Source organism: Nothoprocta perdicaria, unplaced genomic scaffold (genome assembly GCF_003342845.1).
Source record: "Nothoprocta perdicaria isolate Ctin4 unplaced genomic scaffold, notPer1 scaffold_12, whole genome shotgun sequence".
Classification (NCBI taxonomy): domain Eukaryota; kingdom Metazoa; phylum Chordata; class Aves; order Tinamiformes; family Tinamidae; genus Nothoprocta; species Nothoprocta perdicaria.
The window spans coordinates 3,368,491-3,388,109 of record NW_020454316.1 but is presented as its reverse complement, the minus strand read 5'-3'; the positions used below and the strand labels follow the sequence as shown (position 1 = coordinate 3,388,109).

At 47.2% G+C, this 19,619-nt stretch overlaps 1 protein-coding gene across 1 annotated transcript in view; it reads left to right on the top strand.

Moving 5' to 3' along the window:
• FOXK1 (forkhead box K1) overlaps positions 1 to 19,619 on the top strand; it is a gene marked incomplete at its 5' end in the record, with an annotated part of 45,897 nt that continues 26,278 nt past the window's right edge. The window contains one exon of the mRNA XM_026053927.1: positions 1 to 245. Within this exon, the coding sequence (XP_025909712.1) occupies positions 1 to 245 (245 nt within the window). The remainder of the gene's footprint in view (positions 246 to 19,619) is intronic.

Below are 19,619 nucleotides of genomic sequence, written 5' to 3'. Positions count from 1 at the left end.
CTGGCGCGGCTGCAGGGCCGCGAGTTCGAGTTCCTCATGCGGCAGCCCGCCGTCACCATAGGCCGCAACTCGTCGCAGGGCTCCGTGGACGTCAACATGGGCCACTCGAGCTTCATCTCGCGGCGGCACCTGCAGCTCAGCTTCCAGGAGCCGCACTTCTACCTGCGCTGCCTCGGCAAGAACGGCGTGTTCGTGGACGGCGCCTTCCAGCGGCGCGGCGGCCCGGCCCTGCAGCTCCCGCCGCAGTGAGTGCGCCCGCCGCGGGCCGCAAGGCCGCGCGCGCCCCGGCCCGAGGCGGCGGCCTCCCCTCCTTGCCGCCCCCGCGCCGGGGGAACGGGGCGGCGGGGCTCGGGGAAGGGTGGCCGGGGCTCGAGGGGTCCGTGGGGGAGCCCCCTGTGCCATGGAGGTCTGGCTGGAGGAGGGCCCGAGGGGGCCTCCCGCGGCAAAGGGGGCTCCGGGCTCTGGTGTAGGGGGTGGTGAGGGACCCCCTGGATGCGTGGAGGAGGGAAGGGGATCCCCCTCCTCCAAAGGGGATGGTTGGGGACCCCCCCCTCCTCCAAAGGGGGTGGTGAGAGACTCCCTGGATGGCGTGGAGGAAGGAAGGCCCCTGGATGGCGTGGAGGAGGGAAGGGGACCCCTCCCTCAAAGGGGGTGCTTGGGGACCCTCCAAAGGGGATGGTGAGGGACCCCCTGGATGGCATGGAGGAGGGAAGGGGGCCCCCTCTTCTAAAGGAGGTGTTTGGGGTCCGCTGGATTCATGTAGGAGATGGCGAAGGACCTTTTTCTCCAAAGGAGATTGTGAGGGACCCGCTGCTTGGCATAGGGGACAGCACGGGACCTCCCGCTCCAAAGGAGATGGTGTGGGACATATTTGCCCAGCATTAGGGGTGGTGAAGGACCTGCTCATCCAGAGGGGATGGGGGGTATAGGGGATGGTGATGAGGGGCTCCTCATGCCCAGCCAAGGGCCTGCAGAGGTGGTGAGGGCCCCTCCTTGGGCGGCGTGGGGCAGGGACCCCCATGTGGTGGCAGTGGCGAGGGTCACCCATGTGGGTGGATGGAGGGGCCTGGTGAGGTGACAGCCGGTCTGCTCCAGCACGGGCAGGGATGTCCCCTCCTTTCCCACCACAGTGACGTCACCAGTATAGAGGTGTCAGGGCTGCTTCCTTTGGGAGAGCCACAGCTGGGGAGGACGTGGGAGCCCTGGGTGCTTCTCCCATGGGATGTCCACCAAGGTCCTGCTCCTCCACGCCTGCTCGTCACCATGCTCAGGTTCCACAGGTGGCCCTTGAGGGTCTTCCAAAAGATAAATAAGGGAAGGAAGATGCCTGTCAGTGGGCTAAAACGTGCTACACCCAGGGTGTCTCTTCACTGGAAAAGTTTTAGTGGAAAAAGTTGGAAAGCCGCTGCGCTGCAGTGCTTGTTTTAGGGCTGGCAAGTTGCGTGCCGTTCCTCGCGTCTCTGAGGCAGCAGAAAGCAACAGGAGAGAAGCCGGAGGAGGGACAATGTCACCCAAGAGACCCTTGGAGAACTGGGAGCTGCAGAAATGCGTTTTGTGACATTGTAGACAAACTTTCTTGTCTGGGACGAGCGCAGAAATGAGGAACGCGGCCAGTGCTAGTCTGATTCTTGATCTGAAAATACCCTTCCTGGCTGCTGAGCTCTGTGTAGCTATTGCAGAGCTTTGCCCTGGAGGGGCAGCACGGCAGTGGTGGGGGTCTCCCCATGGGTTCCTCATCAGGTGAGACCAGACAGGCCGTATCTAAAACGATCTCCAAGTGAAAACTCTCTGTAAGTGCAGGCGATGCATATTTTATTATTTCCCATTGTACTTTTTGCTGTTTGCATAATGCATCTGGTTTTGCCTGGTAGTTTTTTGGCTTGGGCACCGTGCACCTCCAGCAAGAGGGTCCTGCAGTTATCCCTCCCTCACCAGCCTGTTGCTCAGGGGAGGGTTTTTTAATTACTCATTTCCTCTGCAGGCTGCTTCATTCTGTACTTAGTAATTTAGTTATAACTCCCTAGCTGCTCGCTCGCCGCGGCGTGCTGGTTTGCAGCGTGTTTCATTTTCTCAAGCGTTGTCCTTTAGTGTCTGTTTAATTAATCTGCCTTTGTAAAACAAGCCCACCCAAAGCCCAGGGCGTTCGTGCCGAGCTGCTCCCTCTGGGCCTGCCCACACCTCCTCGTGTTCAGCTTCTTCATTTAGTTAATCATAAGCATCGTGCTCGACAGCTCCCTGGAGTAAAGAATTGGTTGTTTATTTTTCTCCCCCCTCTGCTTACTTGTGACTTCGGGAACGGGAATGGCCATTTTCCTTGTTCATCCCTTTAAAGGGAGGGCTTTGCTGTGTGCAAAGGAGCTGTGCACAACGAGGCATCCTCTTTCCTTGGCCACTGTTTATAAGCTGCATAAATAAACTCGTCGCTCCTCCCTCTCTGAGGTCTAGAGTAGAAAAACGCTTTGCATCAATCTAAAGGAATTTGCCCCCTTGCTTCTTCCAGGTAAACAACTGCTGGGCAGTTAAGGGTTTGTAACCCGGACCAGGAAGAAAAGGAGGGGAGAAAATAAATAATAATATAAAAAAAATCAATCTTCCTGAAACTGGTTATTCCCAATCTTGATTGAAGTTTAACACTGATCTCCTAACCATTTTCATCTCCACTTTTGGAAATTCAGGCAATTTCTCCCTTCCCCACGTTCCCTCTCAAACCTAAACCCCAAACCAAACAAACTGTGAATGTTCATTGCTGGAACACTAAGGCAGTCAAAAATGAAAGGGAAAATATATGAATGTAGTACGCAGATGTTGAAGTTGAGTTTAGATTTTCTTCTAAATATTATGCTACGATAATATTACTGTCCTGTTTGGTGCAGCCACAGCTTTTGCATGTGTGGTATATATTAAATTTCAGGAACTGGTAGCTGTTTTATTTAATGCGTTAGATGGGAAGCTGTTGTGATGCTGGGAGCACTTGCTGGTAACGTTCTAAGAACTGGCTGTTGGAATAGTTCCCCCCTGTGTCTTATTTTCACCTGTAAACAGTAGCTAAAAATATGCAAAGTCCTAATTCTTTTGTATTAATGCAGGCACTGCTGCTGTTACATTACAGGCAAAGCAGCTGCTTGTGCAAAATTATGAATGGGAACAGAGGTTTCCAGGAAAAAATGGCTTTAAGGTCTAATTCATCCTTGATTCATAAATTCTCTTTCTGATGTTTCTTGTTAGTTCATCTTTTCCTGTATAAAATCTCTATTACAAGCCATCTTTGGGGTTGAGAAGTGATTATTTTCCTAAAAATGGCTGGAGCTTTAGGGCTGAGAAGGGTGGCAGAGGAAGAGGAGGTGTTTCTAGGGGATGTTTCTATTTGAAGACTGTAAGTACCTTCTCAAACAATAGCCCCTTTCAAAATTAAGGGCCTTTCGGAAGGTTTCGTATCGCTTCCTCCATCTCCATCGTGTGTGTGTGTAATCTGCTGTAAGCAGAAATTCACTGCTGGGCAGGAATATCGTGTTTCACAGCTGTGTTGTTATGGGAGATTATATTTCACAGATGTGATGACATAACTGTGCAGTATAATTAAACAGTAATGACCAACAAGGAGGGCATTTCCTAGAGGTTAATGACAGTTACAAACGGCTGCGTGGAGGAGAGGGGGACCCGCACTACGGCTGAAGCCCCCTTAGTCTATTTAATTAATGTGAGAGCCCGTTACAAGCGTTATAAATCAAGATGAAAGTATGTAAATACTTGGCAATAAAAATAAGCGCTTTAAATAATGTTAAGGATTGTTACAACCTTTTTGTCTGTGTTTGTGGAAGCTGGAAACCTGTAGTTGAAAATCAGAGTGCTCCTTTTGGTTTCCTTCTCTGAAAGAAAGGGAAAGGAAGGCTGTTGATGGGCACCAGATTTTTAAGCAATTGATGTAAGAAAATAAGATTCATCAGGAATCTTTAGTAGGAGTCTTTATTTCCTGCTGACAACAATAACTGTTTCGTACATACTGTGTAATCAAGTGTTTACAGAATCAGGTTAACATTGAATTATTAACTTTCTCTTTGTAATGTTAAAAATTGATTATCTCTTTTTTTTTTTAAGATTTTTAAAAAGATTTTAAAGAGGAAAAAAAAAAAAAGAGACAATGACCAGACACAGAGACTTCCAGTAATGAAAATAAGCAGCTTTCGCCCTAAATAACTGAACAAACTGAGACAGAAGTTGAAACGTAAGCTCACTAACCTGGAGTTTAAGAAGCTGCGGGTCAGGTTTTCCAATGCTCCTAAGTACAAAAGTCCTATTGACTAAAAGCTGCAAATGTTGATCGAGCGCAGCCCGATAGCAGCACTTCAGCTTGCCGAACGTTCAAGAGTTTGCAAAATGTTCAAGAGTTTGCGGCGGTTCAAGAGTTTGCAAAATGTTGCTCGCCTGGGAAGGTTTCATGCGCTGTTTGCTTGTAGCTTCTGTGCCTCTTGTTTTGTATTTTTGCAGTAATGGTATTAATAGGGCCTGAAGTTTTTGTTTTTCACTGTAAGTTGACATTTTCAGCGTTTTTTTAATTATTATTAAAAAAAAATAAGTTTTTGAACCTGAAGTGCTTTTAGGATGGAGAAAACTGAAGAAATTAATGGAGTAGGTATTAAATTTGAACGCAATATATGAGGGAAAATATAGAGGTATGAAAACATAGAGAGGTGTGAAATTAACAGATGGAGATGAAATTAAAACCTAAATTCAGTAAGTATAAGGCCTGTTACAAACTGAAAACTTACTCTGACCTGAATTTCTATTAGGCGTGTGGTGCTTTATGTATAATGGGATTTTCCTAGATACTTAATAAACCTGACAACAATAACTAGCCCGGTGCTGCGAGCACTTGTCTTGGTGCTGAGCCTGCCAGTTTTCCTGCGCACATTACAGCTTTCTGCGCCGTAAGTAATCCAGCTTGCTGCAGCATTCGGGCCTCCGCAAACAGGGGCCCGAAGCGTTAAAAAAGCAGCGCAGCAACCAAGTAGAAAATTGCACGTTAGATGCACCCGCCTGTTGGTTTCCCTTCCCGCGGCACCGATTAAGGGAAGAAGGAGCAAAGGGAGCTGCGCCCGGCGTGCCGCCGGCTTCGGCGACCTGGGAGCCGCTCGGCCTCCCTCGCAGCCGGTGCGATGCCGGGGCCGGGCGCGGGGGTCCCTGCGGCGCCGAGGGGCCCCGGGCACACACGGAGCAGGCGCCGGGGCCGCGTAGCCACCGCGGCACAACGCGAGCCCTTCCCGGCGCGCCGCCCTGGGCGCTGCCTCCCCACCGCCCCGCGCCGAGTTTTGTTTCTTGGCTCTTGCGTAATCTCCGTTTTCAACACAAATAATTTCCCTCTCTGTTTGAAGCGTGTCCTTTTCTTGGCCCCGCTGCAGCTAGCGGATGGGGTTTCGGGCTTTTTAGACGGCATTTAAACCATCTTGAGGCTTCATCTTTTTCACTTTTTGATTTCAAAGAACACTTTTGAGAGCAGGTTTTTTTTTTTTTTCATGTTGTTCCATAGTCAGATTGTGATAAAGGCAAACTTGATTTTAGTTGGACTTTATCTCAAGTAATATTTTTGGGCTGAGCAGCTCTTCAATCTGTCATGAGTTATATTAAGTGTTGCAGGAAAGTTTCTGCTACCGTGTGAAGCTAACGTTGGATTTGTTGATTCAAAAATAGCTGCGCCGTAAGTCACACTGTGAATATAAACTAAGCTTATGCAAAGCTCGGGCTAGGTTCTCTTAGGCATTCTTTTAAACCCGGCTAGGCTCAGTTTAGCTGATGTGTTGATTATGAAAAGATTAATCTCAGCAGAACATGCTGCACTTGTCCTGTACATTCTTTTGCACAGCCTCAGCTGCAGAGGCTTAAGTGTAGATTCAAGTTGTGCTGGTGGAACTTCTTTGTCTTAACAAACTCCCCACCATGACATGCATTCGTAGCTGACTGCTGAATTTTTCCACTGGATACTCCTGCATGTTTTCATATAGATAGATATCTAGGGGATGAATGAGCATGAGAGATTTTGCTTTTAGGAAAACAGGAATAAAAATGATGAAATGCATAATGCGTTTGGCATCTTGCCATATTCTTGTGCAGGTTGCATGAGCACCCTCACCTCAGAGCCTCTGTTTTGTCTTCTGGTAACAAAGCAAAATAATGTTTTTTTCGTCTTCTTTTTCCCATTTTGCAGAAAATGGGACACGCAGTCCTGCCCCAAACAGCTGAAAGCCTAAGTGACAGCCAGATTAATGTGATTGTTTTCTTTGTAAGCAAGCTCCTAGTAACGGTGCTCCAATAGCCATTTGGCGTCAGAGCTGGCCTGCGGGATGCCAAATTCTCTCGCGTGGTGTTGCCGTTTCCTGGAGGAGTAGATGTGGCAACAGGATGTTGGTAAAGAACAGGAAACTACTTGAATTTACTACTTACGCCATGCAAATAAACCCTGATTGCTGGCCCGGACGCGGCAGGTAGTGCCTGCCATTGACTGGAGCTTCGGCGCGGCTTGGTGGGTGCGTGAAGGGTTTGGGGAGATGCCCCGTGATCTGATGGGGTAACTCGGGCTTGGAGAGTCAGCCCAGGCTGGCTCTGTTTGTGCTGGGCTTGGTGGCCACGTGCTCAGCTCCGTGTTAGCCCTTATGGCATTTGCTGTTTCACTCTGAGCGGCTCCTCGCTCTGATAATAAATGTTTGAGCAGCCGCCTCTCGAGCCGAGGGGCACCCTAACCAGAAACATGTAATGGCCCGAGCCTCATCTTTCCTTTGCATCCGTGAGCCAGCTTGGAAAGCCAAGTGGAAATGTGTTTTAGGAAAAAAAAAGATCTGCTTTTGAGCAGGCAATGTTAATGAGAAGGGAGAAGAGTGATTTTTGCTTTTAATACAGATTTTCTTCCGTAATAGTGTTCCAGAGTGTGGAGGCTCACCTGTATCTAACGCCTTCCTTTGGTTTGGTCTCCAGCAGTTCCCGGGGGTTAGATTGCGGACTCATGGCTGGGATACGCACCTCAGGAGTCCTACCTTGTTTTTTAAACAATGTTAAAGCTATGTGTGCCATAGGGCCGAGAGTCCAAAGGGTGCTGGGTGGTTCAGCTCCCCACTCCGGCTTCTTACGGATGCAATTCCTGAAACCCATGGTGATTTCGGGAAGGTGACTCCTTGGCTTGTGCTCTGCTCACACGGTAGCTCAGGCTTAGCTTGATGGATCAGGAGGGGCTGGTGACTGCTGGGGACAGCAGGATGGCATCAGCCCCAGGCATCCACAGGGGAGTCACAGCTCTGGGCAAGCGGCTCTCGTGTCGCGGTGACGTTTTGATCAAATCTGTCAGATGGGAGAGCTGGAAACGTCCTCTATGCCTGGCCAGGGTCGGCTCGGAGAGGACATCGTGCCGCGCGTTCAGGCTCCTTGGCCAGTCGACTAACCGTGAATGCAAATTACTGTATAGTCGTAATGTAGTTGTTCACTTCAGTGAATAATTCAGTATTACACACTGAGAGCTTTTCTCGAGCATTTATACATTTCCTATTTCAGCTGATTGTAGACTGAAGATTCATGCAGCAATAACCTCTCATTAAGGTGTATTTCTTTCCAATAGTGTATTCTTTGTTTTCATAATGCAGATATACAATTTTATTCATGTCTTTTCAGTCTGGTCCACTAGTGTCTTTGCCAGGCCTTGTCCTCAACTGCTTCACGACAACAACTCAATAAAATGCATGTGTGCCTGCCTTCTGCATGGCAATTAATTTTTATGAAATACATACTCTATTGGACAATAAAACATTTAAAGCTCTTAATGACCTAATTAATACTCCATATCCACTCGTCTTGTGTGTTTTGCTCTTTGTTACAGTGCCGTTCCTTTTCTCTTCATGCATTTTTATTATAAAAAATTCAAGCAGTCTTGAGCGAGCGCTCTATTTGAAGCCTGTACTTTGAATATTCAGCATCCCTAATGTAAGATTTGATTGATATTCCCTTCTTTCCCTGCCTGATCTGTTTTTAGTAATTTGAAAGGGAGTTTAATTTCTTGGGCTGTCACTCGTTGGGTACGTGCGTGCTCCAATGTGCTCTGTATTTCTCTCCCCCCTTTCAACAAGCTGCTCTGTCATTTTAGCACTGCTTGAGGACACCTTGACTGTTTTGGAGAAATAATGTAGCCGTAAATTGGGCATTCTGCTTCAGCTGAGGCATAAAGATGTACAGTCCTTGATGCTATTCATATATTTGTCTGTTAGGACAGGAGAATTTTAAGTGTGTTATAACTTACTGTTTCCAGAGTCTTCCAGCATAAAAAAAGGTCCTTTACTTTTCATGCACAAGTACAACCCGCTGCACCTTTTGGAACAGAGCAAGGAGGTGAAAAGCCCAGCGGAGGGGGTCTACCAACACTGGAAAAAGCATCTCTCCCCTTCCCTCTAAGGTATATAACATATATTCTAGCTCTAGCCTTGTTCTGCATCATGCCGCTTTAAAGGGAGCCTTGGGAAGTCTTCCCACACAAACTGGTTTCATCTTCCCTCTCCCTTAAGGCCACGTACTGAAGCCACCAACATTTTGACTAAGCAAGACTGGCCTCCCTGCAGAGCCAGTTTGTGCACTTGTTAAAAGGATCCTTCTTGAGCAACTTAAGGCCTTTCCTTTCCTCTCTCGAGGGCATAAGAACTAGGGGCTCTTAAATGCTCAAAATCCCAATTGTGTGGGAGGAGAAAAGGACTAGGCATAGAAGGCAAATTTGGTTTCTACCTGATGGGTAGACCAGAAATATTTTGGCTTTTCATATTCAGCATAGTCCAAAATAGTAAGAGTAGGCTCTCGGTGTGGGAAATACTGTATCAGTTGATAGTTATTGATTGATTTTTTTTTCTCCCTTTCTTTAATGCATGGTTTGCATAACTTGGTGTACCTTGGTTTGGCTGCCAGCCTGTGGAGTGTAGAGGGGTGTTGATGTCAGCCAGCCTGGCAGCTGGGTGGCTTCAGCTGGGTGACAACCAGGTCTTCTCCCTTAGACCCTTAGACATCCAGTGATTTAGTAAAATTTTCTGTTGGGGTTTTTTTTTTTTTTTTTTTTTTCTTTAAGCATGCGCAAGGAGCCTATTAGAAATTGGCACAATCAAGTAGTTCAGAATCCGGTAGTTTAGACTGCACATGATCTATTTGCAACTGAGCATCCCAGGTCTGCTTCACTGGCAGATGAGGTTGGGAAATAGTCGTTTTCATGTGCAGTGACCCCAAATCTCAGGTCTTTTGAAGAAAAGAGGATGCACCCATTTGTCATCAAGCGGTGACTTTTTTTTTTTTTTTTTTTAAACAATTTACATCCTGTTTTGCGCTCTACGCGGAGCTATTGCAAGTGTGAGAATTCTGCTAAGCAAAACAAACTGTGTCACAGGCAGGTTATGATCGTGTTTCCAGAAGGGCCCTTATCACTCGCTCTTACATTGGCATGAAGCTTCCAGGATAAGATGAATCCTTATCCAGGGAAAATGTTCCTCCAATTCTGCCCACTATTGTGAAGCAGAGGAGAGGAGCATTAGAATGTGCTGGTAATTAGAGAAATTGATTTTCTAAAGTTTCCCTAATTTAAGGTAGTGAGGGCTACAAATTAAATGTGTCCTTGTCATTTTAGTTTGTTAAATCCTTTTGCAGGAGGAAAGACCTTAGCACAATAGTATATACTGGCAGGATTTAAAACACTTAAAACAATCCTCAGGTTGTTTATGCTGTTTGCCATCTTAGCTGTGTCCTGCTAGGTGGTCCTCCAGAAGGCAATCCAGTAATTCGCCTCCTTAGAACTGAGGAACATCAAAATGACTTTTTAAAATTATTATTATTATTTTGCTCTCCTGTAATAGGAATCTTACCAAGTTTTGTGTTTGGGCTTCTCTTTCAACCTTTATTTTCAATTTCAGTATTTTGGAGCCTGCAGGTGGGTGACACTTTGAAGATGTATTTGTGAGAGATGATCCGTGTTGCCCCAAACACTTCCCTGGCTCAGAGTCCAGAGGTGCCAGCTTTTAAAATACTGCACGTAGCCTCAGAGCAGCCCTTTCCCGCTGCTCCTGGCTTCTTCCCTGGCTACTGGATTGTGAAATGTCTTCAGAGGGAGCGGAATGGACTTGAGGGAAGGTTTTGCAGAGCCTGAATCCATACGATTTGTTCCTTATGGTGGACGTAAGTAGCACATTAGCTCTTTCCAAATTGCTTTCTAAATGAGCTGAAGTGGGCTCGAAGGAAACTGTGCCATGGTCATGCTCTATTAGAGCCCCCTTAGTGGGGCTCATTGCACTCAGAGGTTGCTGGCATCCCGTGTGTGAGTGTCTTCTGCTGAGTGCAGGTGGGAATTGAGATTTTTCCCTGAGCTTTACTGGGTTATTCTGTTTTGCACGGCCTTTGATAATGTGTTTATAGGGTCATTCCTCAGCTTTGGCACCAAATCTTCTAGATGGGTTTGCGAGACCTTTCCGAGAGATCACCTGGCTCCTTCAAAGAAAACTCTGCACTGGTGAATGACCCCATAGAAGGTGGTTGATGGCAGTGGAAATGGGGTTTACACAACAATCAAACTGCTCTCCTGTATCTCACAAAGATACTGAAACAGGGCCTTGCTCTCAGCGATGGTTATTAAGCTATTTTATGCCCTCGCTTTTTTGCCTTCTGTAGAATAAGAATTTCCTGAGGATTTGCACGTTTGTGATAATAAAGGAGAGCTCTCCCCAAGGACTTAAAAGGGGGGAAAGCAGAGGTAGAACCCAAGTGCCGTGTTCTCTGTGGCAGCCCTAACCAGACCTCTGCAGTGGGAGGAAGGGGGCAAAATCTGTGGCAAGCTGGAAATTCCCTGGCCGTTAACCCCAAACACCTTAAACCTCTGCTTGAGTTAGGTATGGAAATGAATAACCCAAACTTCTCTTAGCGTCCAGCCTCGTCACTGCAGTTAGTGCAGTTAGTTCCATGCTGTCACTTGATCTTTAATTCTCCGGGTGCCACGTGATTTCTCATTGAAAACAGAAGTCTTTGTAGAAGCTGTTAGAGGGAAGTTCCCCGAGCGTGGGCGCACGTGGGGCTTTTTTTTGGCACCAAGGTAGGTGTTGGATGTGGCTGATGACTGAGGGAGAAACCTCTTTGGTTGGGTGTTTCTGCCGAGATGAGCAAAGAAGGAAAAGAGTGAAATTTTGGAAATTTAACAAAGATCAGCGTGAGCAGTGGCAGCTTGGGAAGCCAGTCAGAGCGGCTCCCAAATTGCACAGAATTAGGGACAAAGTGCGAGGTGCCACCCGTGGCCATGCTGGCCATGCCAGCGGTGGCCGTACTGACTGTCTCACCGCTCTGTGGGTAAACCTGTGTGTTACGGGACTCGTATTTACCGTTTATTTGACATCTCTGAAAACCAAGCTGAACGTCAACGTGACCACACTCTGCTGCCAGGGCAGTAATAACATTCCCAGGCTCTTGAAGCCGCTCGGCGCTGCCTGCTGCCATCGCGCCCGGAGCCGCGGCCTGGCCGCCGTCCCAAAGGGCTGCCGGGAGCGCCTGGGAATCGGAGATTCGCTACGGGAATGCGGGATACGTCACAGCTCGGAGAGCTTGGCACGGTCTGAGCAAAACGTGGTCATGCTCTGAGCCTTACAGCAGTGTTTGCCGTCCACGTCGTGGTGTGTATTGTATTTTTTAATAGCATTAAACCTCGGCTGCTGTCAGGCACGTGTTTGAGGAGCATTTGGTTCCTTAATGCTTCTTTTTGGTTTCTGTTCTGCCCCATGGTTCTCCCGGTGTACGTAAAGGATGGTATCTAATAGTGCTGGGTTGGTCCTTTGAAACAGCAAGTTGGATTTAATTTGGTCGATTTTAGTGCTGAACATAAGAACAAGGTGTGTGTATTTTTGCCAGTGTTGTCAGGTTGGCACTTCTAGCAAGTGAATTTGTGTCCCCAGAACATGCCCAGAGCTTAGCTGAGCGCCGTGCCGGCGAGACATCCCCTAAGGCTTAGTGAAAAACATGACCTAAGACACATCTATATTTTGAGGTGGAAGCATGAGTGGCAAGTGTGATTGATTCTGTTCATTCTGAGTTAGACCTTGGCTTAGCAGGATTGAAATCACCGCTTCCACATGGGACGTTTTCCAGCTGTCAGTACCAGATGGTATTGAGCGGAGCAAGGTTGGAGGAGCAGCTACCGGCCCCGCGATGCAGTTCAGGTCCCCGGGGGCTCCTGCACATCCTAAATACCCTTTCCCACTTCTGCGAGGCGAGCAGAGAGCCGAGTGATCCCTCTCCCGCATCCATCTGCGTGCTCCTACAGCGAGCAGGAGGAGAGGAGTTAATTTTAGCTCGATTAGCAAGGCAGACGGGAGCGCAGGCGACTGCATTGGAATTGGCACCCGCGCGAGATCAAGGAGGGCAGTTTATTTCCATACCTCTAAGTGGGTGTTATAAGCAACTTCTTTTCTTTCTTAGTTGCTTTGGGAGCAAACCAAGACTATTAGTGCACAAAATCCCTGAAATCTCTTTGTGATCCCATTGTGGATGCTCCGTCGGAGGTTTCCGAGGCCCTGGGTGCCCACAGCCGCTTCCTCGGCACTTTGCTCCGGGCTCCCTGCTCCGCAGGGAACAGTGAGCGCTTCTCCATCCCGCTCGCCTTTGTTTATATTCCTGAGCATGTCCACATCTGTTTATGATTAAACGGTGCTCAAACAGCCAGGTTAAGATTTATTGACATAAAGGAGGCTGGAGGAGGGAGGGGTTGGCCAGGCGTCAGCATCCCTTTCCAGCTGACTAGAGCGATGGTGCTCAAACTGTATTTGTGTCTGTCTCGGGTTTTATTCTTTCTTTTTATTTATATTATATATTACCAAAAGCTCAAGCAGGGTATATTGGCAGTTCTGAAACATGGTTTCATCCCATGTTTGAGCTAGCGACCATGGTGTTTCTATAGGTGGGAGAGACTTATGTGCATCTGAGAAGAGGTAATGGGCTTTAAAACGTGTTTTAGGACCTTGTGTATCTTTAAGTGGGGATCCTGCATGCAAAAGAAAAGGCTGCCACGAGGAAGGTAAGAATGTTCAAAGCAAAGGGTAGTGAGCACAATATTTAGGAAAATTCTGCTTAAAGTAAAAAAATACCTGCATTAGAAGTCAGTTCATGAGGACGCACCATCTTTTCTGAAGCTAACACAGTTGTTTCCCACTCTCTTATAGCTACATGCAAGTAAGAGGTGTTAAATATTTAGCTTTTAAAGGAAGTTTTTGGTTTTTTTTTATCACAGATATTGGCTGTTTTCAGGCCTTTTTGAAGTACAGATGTAGTACTGGTAGAACAGTAGAAAAATCAGTATGTTGACCAGCTTAAACGGCAAGTGAATTTTGTAGTCCTGCGATTCAGTGATGAAAGCAAGATACTCCCCCTAAAAAAGGATGCATGATTGAAGTAATTTATAATTTCTTTGCATAGTATAACTTACATTTTCTCGGAAGTTCCATTACTTATTGGTCAGTAAAGAAATCCTCGAGATAGGATCTAGGCTTAAATGCTGGGTTGCGGTGGCACACGGATGCAGAGCGCGTTAGGCTGAGCTCTGAAGGGGGCTATTTTTCCTGTGTGCAAACACACACAACCCAATAACATCAGGGACTTCCATGTGTCACAGGTTGTGTCAGTCGCTCTCCGCTGCCCGCAGCCACCGTCACTCGAGCAAGAGCAGCAGCTTTCACAGCAGCTTGGGGGGGTTTCATCCAGCCACTCGTTCTCACCCTTAAAAAAGCTTCCTGTTGCCGAACTTTAAAATAAATAGCAGCTTTATGGTTAATTTTAGGCGCTAAAGACAGTTCGCTAGGTGCTCTCCCCAGGTAGCTGTAGCTGGTGGCAGCGCGGGCTGCACCCCTGCAAAATTCTCTTATGTTGAGAGGAACAATAAATGAGGTGCAAAGGAACAATAAATGAGGTGCATTTTTAATGGACCGCCGGGGCGGTGTTGGGTTAAGATGTGGCTTACCATATGACACACACACACACATGCAAATGTTCACGGGATTTTTGCTCGGAGACACGTGGTTGTTTGTGGACAGGGAGTGCAGGGGGAACAGAGCAGCCTCTGTGCACGCGGGGCCAGAATTCACCTGGGGGAGCCTTTGAGAAGCAGTCAGAAACCGAGCCAGAACCGACTGTCACCGCACAAGCTGCGCGTGGATTTATTCGCATATAAAATCCCACCTGATTCCTGCAGGCCTAGGAACAACGTTGTGGGCGGGATAGAAAGTTTAGTGCTCCTGGGATCTCTTCTGCCCGCCGCCCAGTCCATCCTGCTTGAAAGGAGCTGGAGCAGCCGCAGAGGGCGAGGCGGCCGCCTCCCGCGAGCCACTCCGCGCTGAATGGCATATTTGGAGGCTGACACCAGTGTTTTGAAACGTGAAACGCTGTGAGATACAATTCCAGCACCAACCACCTCTTTGTTTCCCAGTTCCTGGTGGATGGGCACCGAGTAACAACCCGGTCTGCGGATGTGCGTGTTGACAGCATGGTTTTGGAGGTGGGTTTTAACCGAGCACCAGAGCCTGCCCTAGCCCTGTTTATAATAAAAGCCCGTCAGCGATACCCTCTATGATCCCAAGGGTTAGTTTCGGAGATCGTCTTTCATGTTTGTAATCAGCCTGGAAATATTTGGTAGAGCCATGTCAGAATTAATTTTAACACAGTGTTTACACTTGCTGTTGGTGTCTTTTAAATACGTAGGTGAGTTCATCCCTTGTCAGGTGCATCCCTGGTCTGGTGCCTCTCGGAGTTTGTGACTAGGTGCTGAAAGTGGCCGTGTGTCGAGCACATCCCCGCCTTCCTGCGGGACCTGCAACACAGATGCACTTTTAGCTGGCTCGGCCTGATTTCTGTTGGAAAGGTTTCAGAGAGTTGTGTTTGGAGCTGCAGAGCCTTGGCCTTTGCCAAGGACTCCATTGTGGAGTCTCCTTCTCTGGAGGTCTTCCAAACCCGCCTGGATGCCACCCTGTGCCACATGCTCTAGGTGTCCTTGCTTAAGAAGGAAGGTTGGACTAGATGATCTCTAGAGGTCCCTTCCAACCTTAACCATTCTGTGATTCTTGGCACTCCTGCAGCTTTCAGCAGGGGTTGGGACACGTTCAAGTAGGTGTCTCGGGACTGGACTGGGCAGGGTTGCTGCAGGTCCCCTGTGCTGATGCTGCGGATCCGAGGACCCAAGAAAGGACCATCTCCCATGTGAGAGGGTTCCAGAAGGAACCTCCTCCCTTTCTGCTGCTTTTCTACGAGCTGATGGAAACACCCCCTTTCACAGCAATTCAAGATCATCTTTCCTCCTATTCGCCCTGGTTCTATTTTGATACTTCGTGAATTTATTCCATGACCTTGTTGTGGCATTCCGCTAGGCTGAGAGAAAGAAAAAAAACAAAGCACTGCCCTATCTTAGCAGGTTTTTTTTTTTTTTTTTTTGTCTTCTGCACTGTTTTACTTTTCAAAGGGAATAATTCTTAAGCGAAGCAGGATCTGACATCTCAGATAATTTTAGAGGAGAAAAATCAGAGCGCATTTAAAGGGTCGCAAAGGCTGTGAAAACAGAGATGATGCTCTCAGTTCTTCGGTCCTAAATTCTCCAGGGTGAAGCAAACTGTGGGAGATGCAAAAAGCAGCAGAGGTGGTAACTGCCCCTCTGTGTGCAGGGCTGTTGCTGCATTTATTGCTTCACTAGGGGGCTAATAAGAAGTTTAAGGGAAGAAAATGGAATAAAACGGTGGCTTTTGCATGGCACAGCACGCCTGCTCAGTGCAAGCTCTGCGGGAGCTTTTGCTTTTACCTGTAGTAGTTGGCGCCTCACGGGAGTCGTCCCTATCTCCAGAGGAAGAAAACTTAGATTTTGGTGTACGACTGCGAGGCGGGATGCACAAAGTTAGCCCAAAATACCCCATGAACGTGGCTCCCTTCAACGGAGTCAGCGAAAATACCCGCTTGAAAACACCCCTGTGTGCGCAGGGCTCCTCGATGCAGCATAAAGGGAAGCCCTGTGCAGTGGAGCTCAATAGAAACATTCATTGCAGCTAATTTACTTGGTGCATTTAAGAGGCATAGCTATTCATAAGTTGTGGTTTTGCCTGATGCTGCTGGTAGTATTTGTTTTAAATAGATACACTTGCCTGCACACGCTCTTTGCCCATTTGAAATCCTGTCTGGCTATGTTGGAAACCTCATTTTAAACACAGCAATGTGCAACGTTAGGCAAATCTCAGTGTAACCTGTGGTGCCTTCTCATTAAGGAAGAAAAATCCTTTACTGTGTAGCAAGGAGCTTACGGAAGATTTTGCCTGTGAAAATGAGAAATGGCCGTTTTAATTTTTCTTTTTCTGAGGCTTTGCCCTTGCTCAGTCCTCATACTTGCCTTGCTTTTCTCAAGGGCCATCTGTAAATAAACTTTGGGGATGTAAAGGTGCCCAAAAAGCCCGTGTTTTGGGGTGCACAGAGCCTGTGCATCCCGTCGGAGATGGCACAAACCTCCGGAGCTCCTTGCATCGTGTCCTGCTGGTTGCCATGGCAGGATTGCCATGGGGATGGGATGACTGCAAGGCGCTTATTGCAATGCACGAAACCCTTTCCATCTTCCTTCGTTCTTTTGTGTATATCTGAGTGATTTTAGCTTTGAAATCATTAGCTGCATCAAAAAAATCGCAACTCCTTCAAGCTGTGAACCTTTTGATGCTTCAGGCATCGGTGTGGTAGCTGGTGTGTGCTCTTGATCAAGAACAGAACCTTCTCTCGAATTAACAAGTTGCATTTTGCTTTCTGGATGCATCCAAGGGAAGAAGACGGTGCTTGGATGATGTGACTGTGAAATCAGTATGTGTGGTTGCCAACTCTCGTTTCTTTATTTTTATAACCTGTCAAAACTCTGCAATGTGGCTGCCTCCGAAATGTCCCACATCCCTCCCTCCCCGCCGCTCTTGTCCTTGGTGGCAGCTCTGGTGCTTGCGCTGCCTCGTGGCAGCACGAGCAGGAAGCGGCTCCAGCTGACAATTTACCACAATTAAAGAAAAAAAAAAAAAAAAAGAATGAATTATTAGTTCAACTAGCTGATTTGACTTGTTGTGCAGTTACTTGGAAGTTACTATTGGCACAAGGGTGATGTTAGGAGGAAATGGCCGTGGGGAAGGAATGGTTGGGGGGAAGGAAATGCCTCTTACAGGAGAGGAACGGATTTAGATTGTGTTAAATCTGCCTGAGATTGAGAATTTTAACTGGTGTCTTTTGGGAGGAGATAATGTTCATATAAGAAGGAACCTGCAGGCTGTTCTGAGAATTTACCTGTCCAGATGCTCAGGCCATTGAGCTCAAGGTGAGTGTGGGAAGAGGAGGATTTGCAGCTAAATCAGAAAGAGCTTCAGTATCAGGGATGCAAGGGACAGCCTAAAATCCCTGTAAGTAATCCAGAGTTCTACATTAGTCGATAATAATCCCATGGGATAGGGTATGAGGAATGCTCGATTACTTCAGGATGAGTTTCCTAAAACCAGAATTGCACCAGCCCTGGTACAGGAGCAATGGCCAAGGGGCACTTCATGCAGGTACCAGGGTCCCAGGCTGTACTAGACACCAAAGGTGAGTTCACAGCCTTTCTAATTAAGCAGTGGGAATAGCCCCAGAAACCTGGTTTAGGGCCCCTCATTTTTGTGTCCCGCTGCTGCTGGCAACGTGTCGGAAGGAGCCGTGCGCCGAGGTGCCCGCAGGGTGAGGGAGCCCACGCAACTCGTTGCTCATCCCTTCAGAAAAGCAGTAATTAGAAAAAAATATTCTCTGACCACTGTCTTGCAGATATTTCTCTGGCATGTGCTAGGCAAGGACTTCAGGCAGGTTTTCAGTAGGATTTCTGTGTTAAACCTGGTCAGATTAGTAGGGCAGTCGAAAGGGAAATAGCAAATGCCAAGAAATCTCATTACTTTTGAGGTTACCAGTCTTAAAGCAGACCAAACACTCTGGAAAAGCAGCTGACAAAGCTGCCTGTGTCCCCTAGGCTAGAGATGTGCAAGGAAAATAAATAACACTGGCTCGTACACTGCCCCAGTGATATGTGCAGCCTATGGGCTCAAGTGTGTTTAGACATAAGGGAACCAAATGCATCTGGATCCGTTTGTGCAGAACTCGCTGCACTGTCTCAGCACCGAGCTCTTTATTTGGGCTGTGGGTAGAGCCAGCCAGGCAGATGAGAAAGCAGCTTCCTTGCAGGCATTGCTTGCAAAGCCTTACTCAGGAAAGCACTCTGGGGTGGGGAGAGGAAGATGAACAGGAAAGGCTGGAAGTTATTTTATTATTATTTCGTTATAAAGGAGGTATGAGGTGCATAATCTCCTGTGAGGAGGACAGCATTCCGAGCTTGCTGTATGGCTTCCCAGCTTCCATTCCAACAGTTATTGCAATTCACTCGAGACTGAAAAGTGGTTTTGCTACCTGTACTGTCCCCAGCTTGCTCTTTCAGACAATTGAAATGTCGTTTTGCATGTAGTTCATGCAAAAATAATCACTTTGAGCACAATGGCTTTGATTCCCAAGTGAAGGGCTAGTTTATTTTTGCAAAGGTAGAGAATACTGATTTTTTCCAGCAGTTTTACTGTACTGGGGGAGACCCCTGTAAACACTTAGCGTTTCAAGCTTGTTGCTTTGTGCTCAGTAACACAAGGAGGCCCTTTAGAAAAGCCGAAATTGTGAAATTAGACTTTCTGTAGAGAAACCATCATAGAGAAACAAACCTGGGTTGGTTGATGCTTGCAGCTCAGCTGCTCTCCAGTGGTCATGGTTATTATTAAAGCATCGTTTTTGAGGAAACGTGAACACAAGGTAGTAGTTCCAACTCTTCTCGTTTGCTGCTCTCTGAGGACAGACCTTGAGGGCTCAGGTAAGAGTTTCAGTGAAGTAGCCTGTTATCTTTTTGTAAGCAAATTCAGCTTGAGATAGTGCACACCGTTGCTTAAATTTCTACTTTCATTCTTTTATGTGGTCCAAGGCACCTCCTTTTTGACCGCTTGCAAGTATTACAGGAGTAGGGAGTGGATTTCTGACTTAATGGGGCTTGATTTTCATAGGCATGAGCGTGTTATTCTTGCTTTTGCCGATTACAGAAGAAGACAAAATTAGTTGCAGGAGGTAATCTGAGCACTGCTGGGCACAGGCTGCCCCATACAGCTCCTGCACAGTGATCATGGCCTCAAATTTTGGTATTTGTCTTGCAGATTTTGGCTTCCAGGGCGAGCAGCTCTATCTTGCCCTCTGTTTTTTGAAACATTAAACAGAATCATTGCAGGTGCCTTGAAACAGCCGGTCATGGAAATAGCCAGCTTGGGAAAAAAAAGGTGGCTGAGAGCAAATTTTCACTTGAGCTGCAAAACTTGAGCTGCAAAAAATTTGTACGTAGGAATAATAGCATGTTCTTTGGGGTTAATTACACTTAATTGATGCAATGAAGAGATTGTTTTCTGAGAAGATGCAAGGGACAGAATTTGCGCTGTTGAGGTGTGGGAGATTTTTTAGGATTTTTTTTTAAAGAAGGCTTTTATGGAGATCCTAGATGAACTTTCCTTTAGCAGTCCTGTGTCATCACTGTGTTTGCTTCTACAACT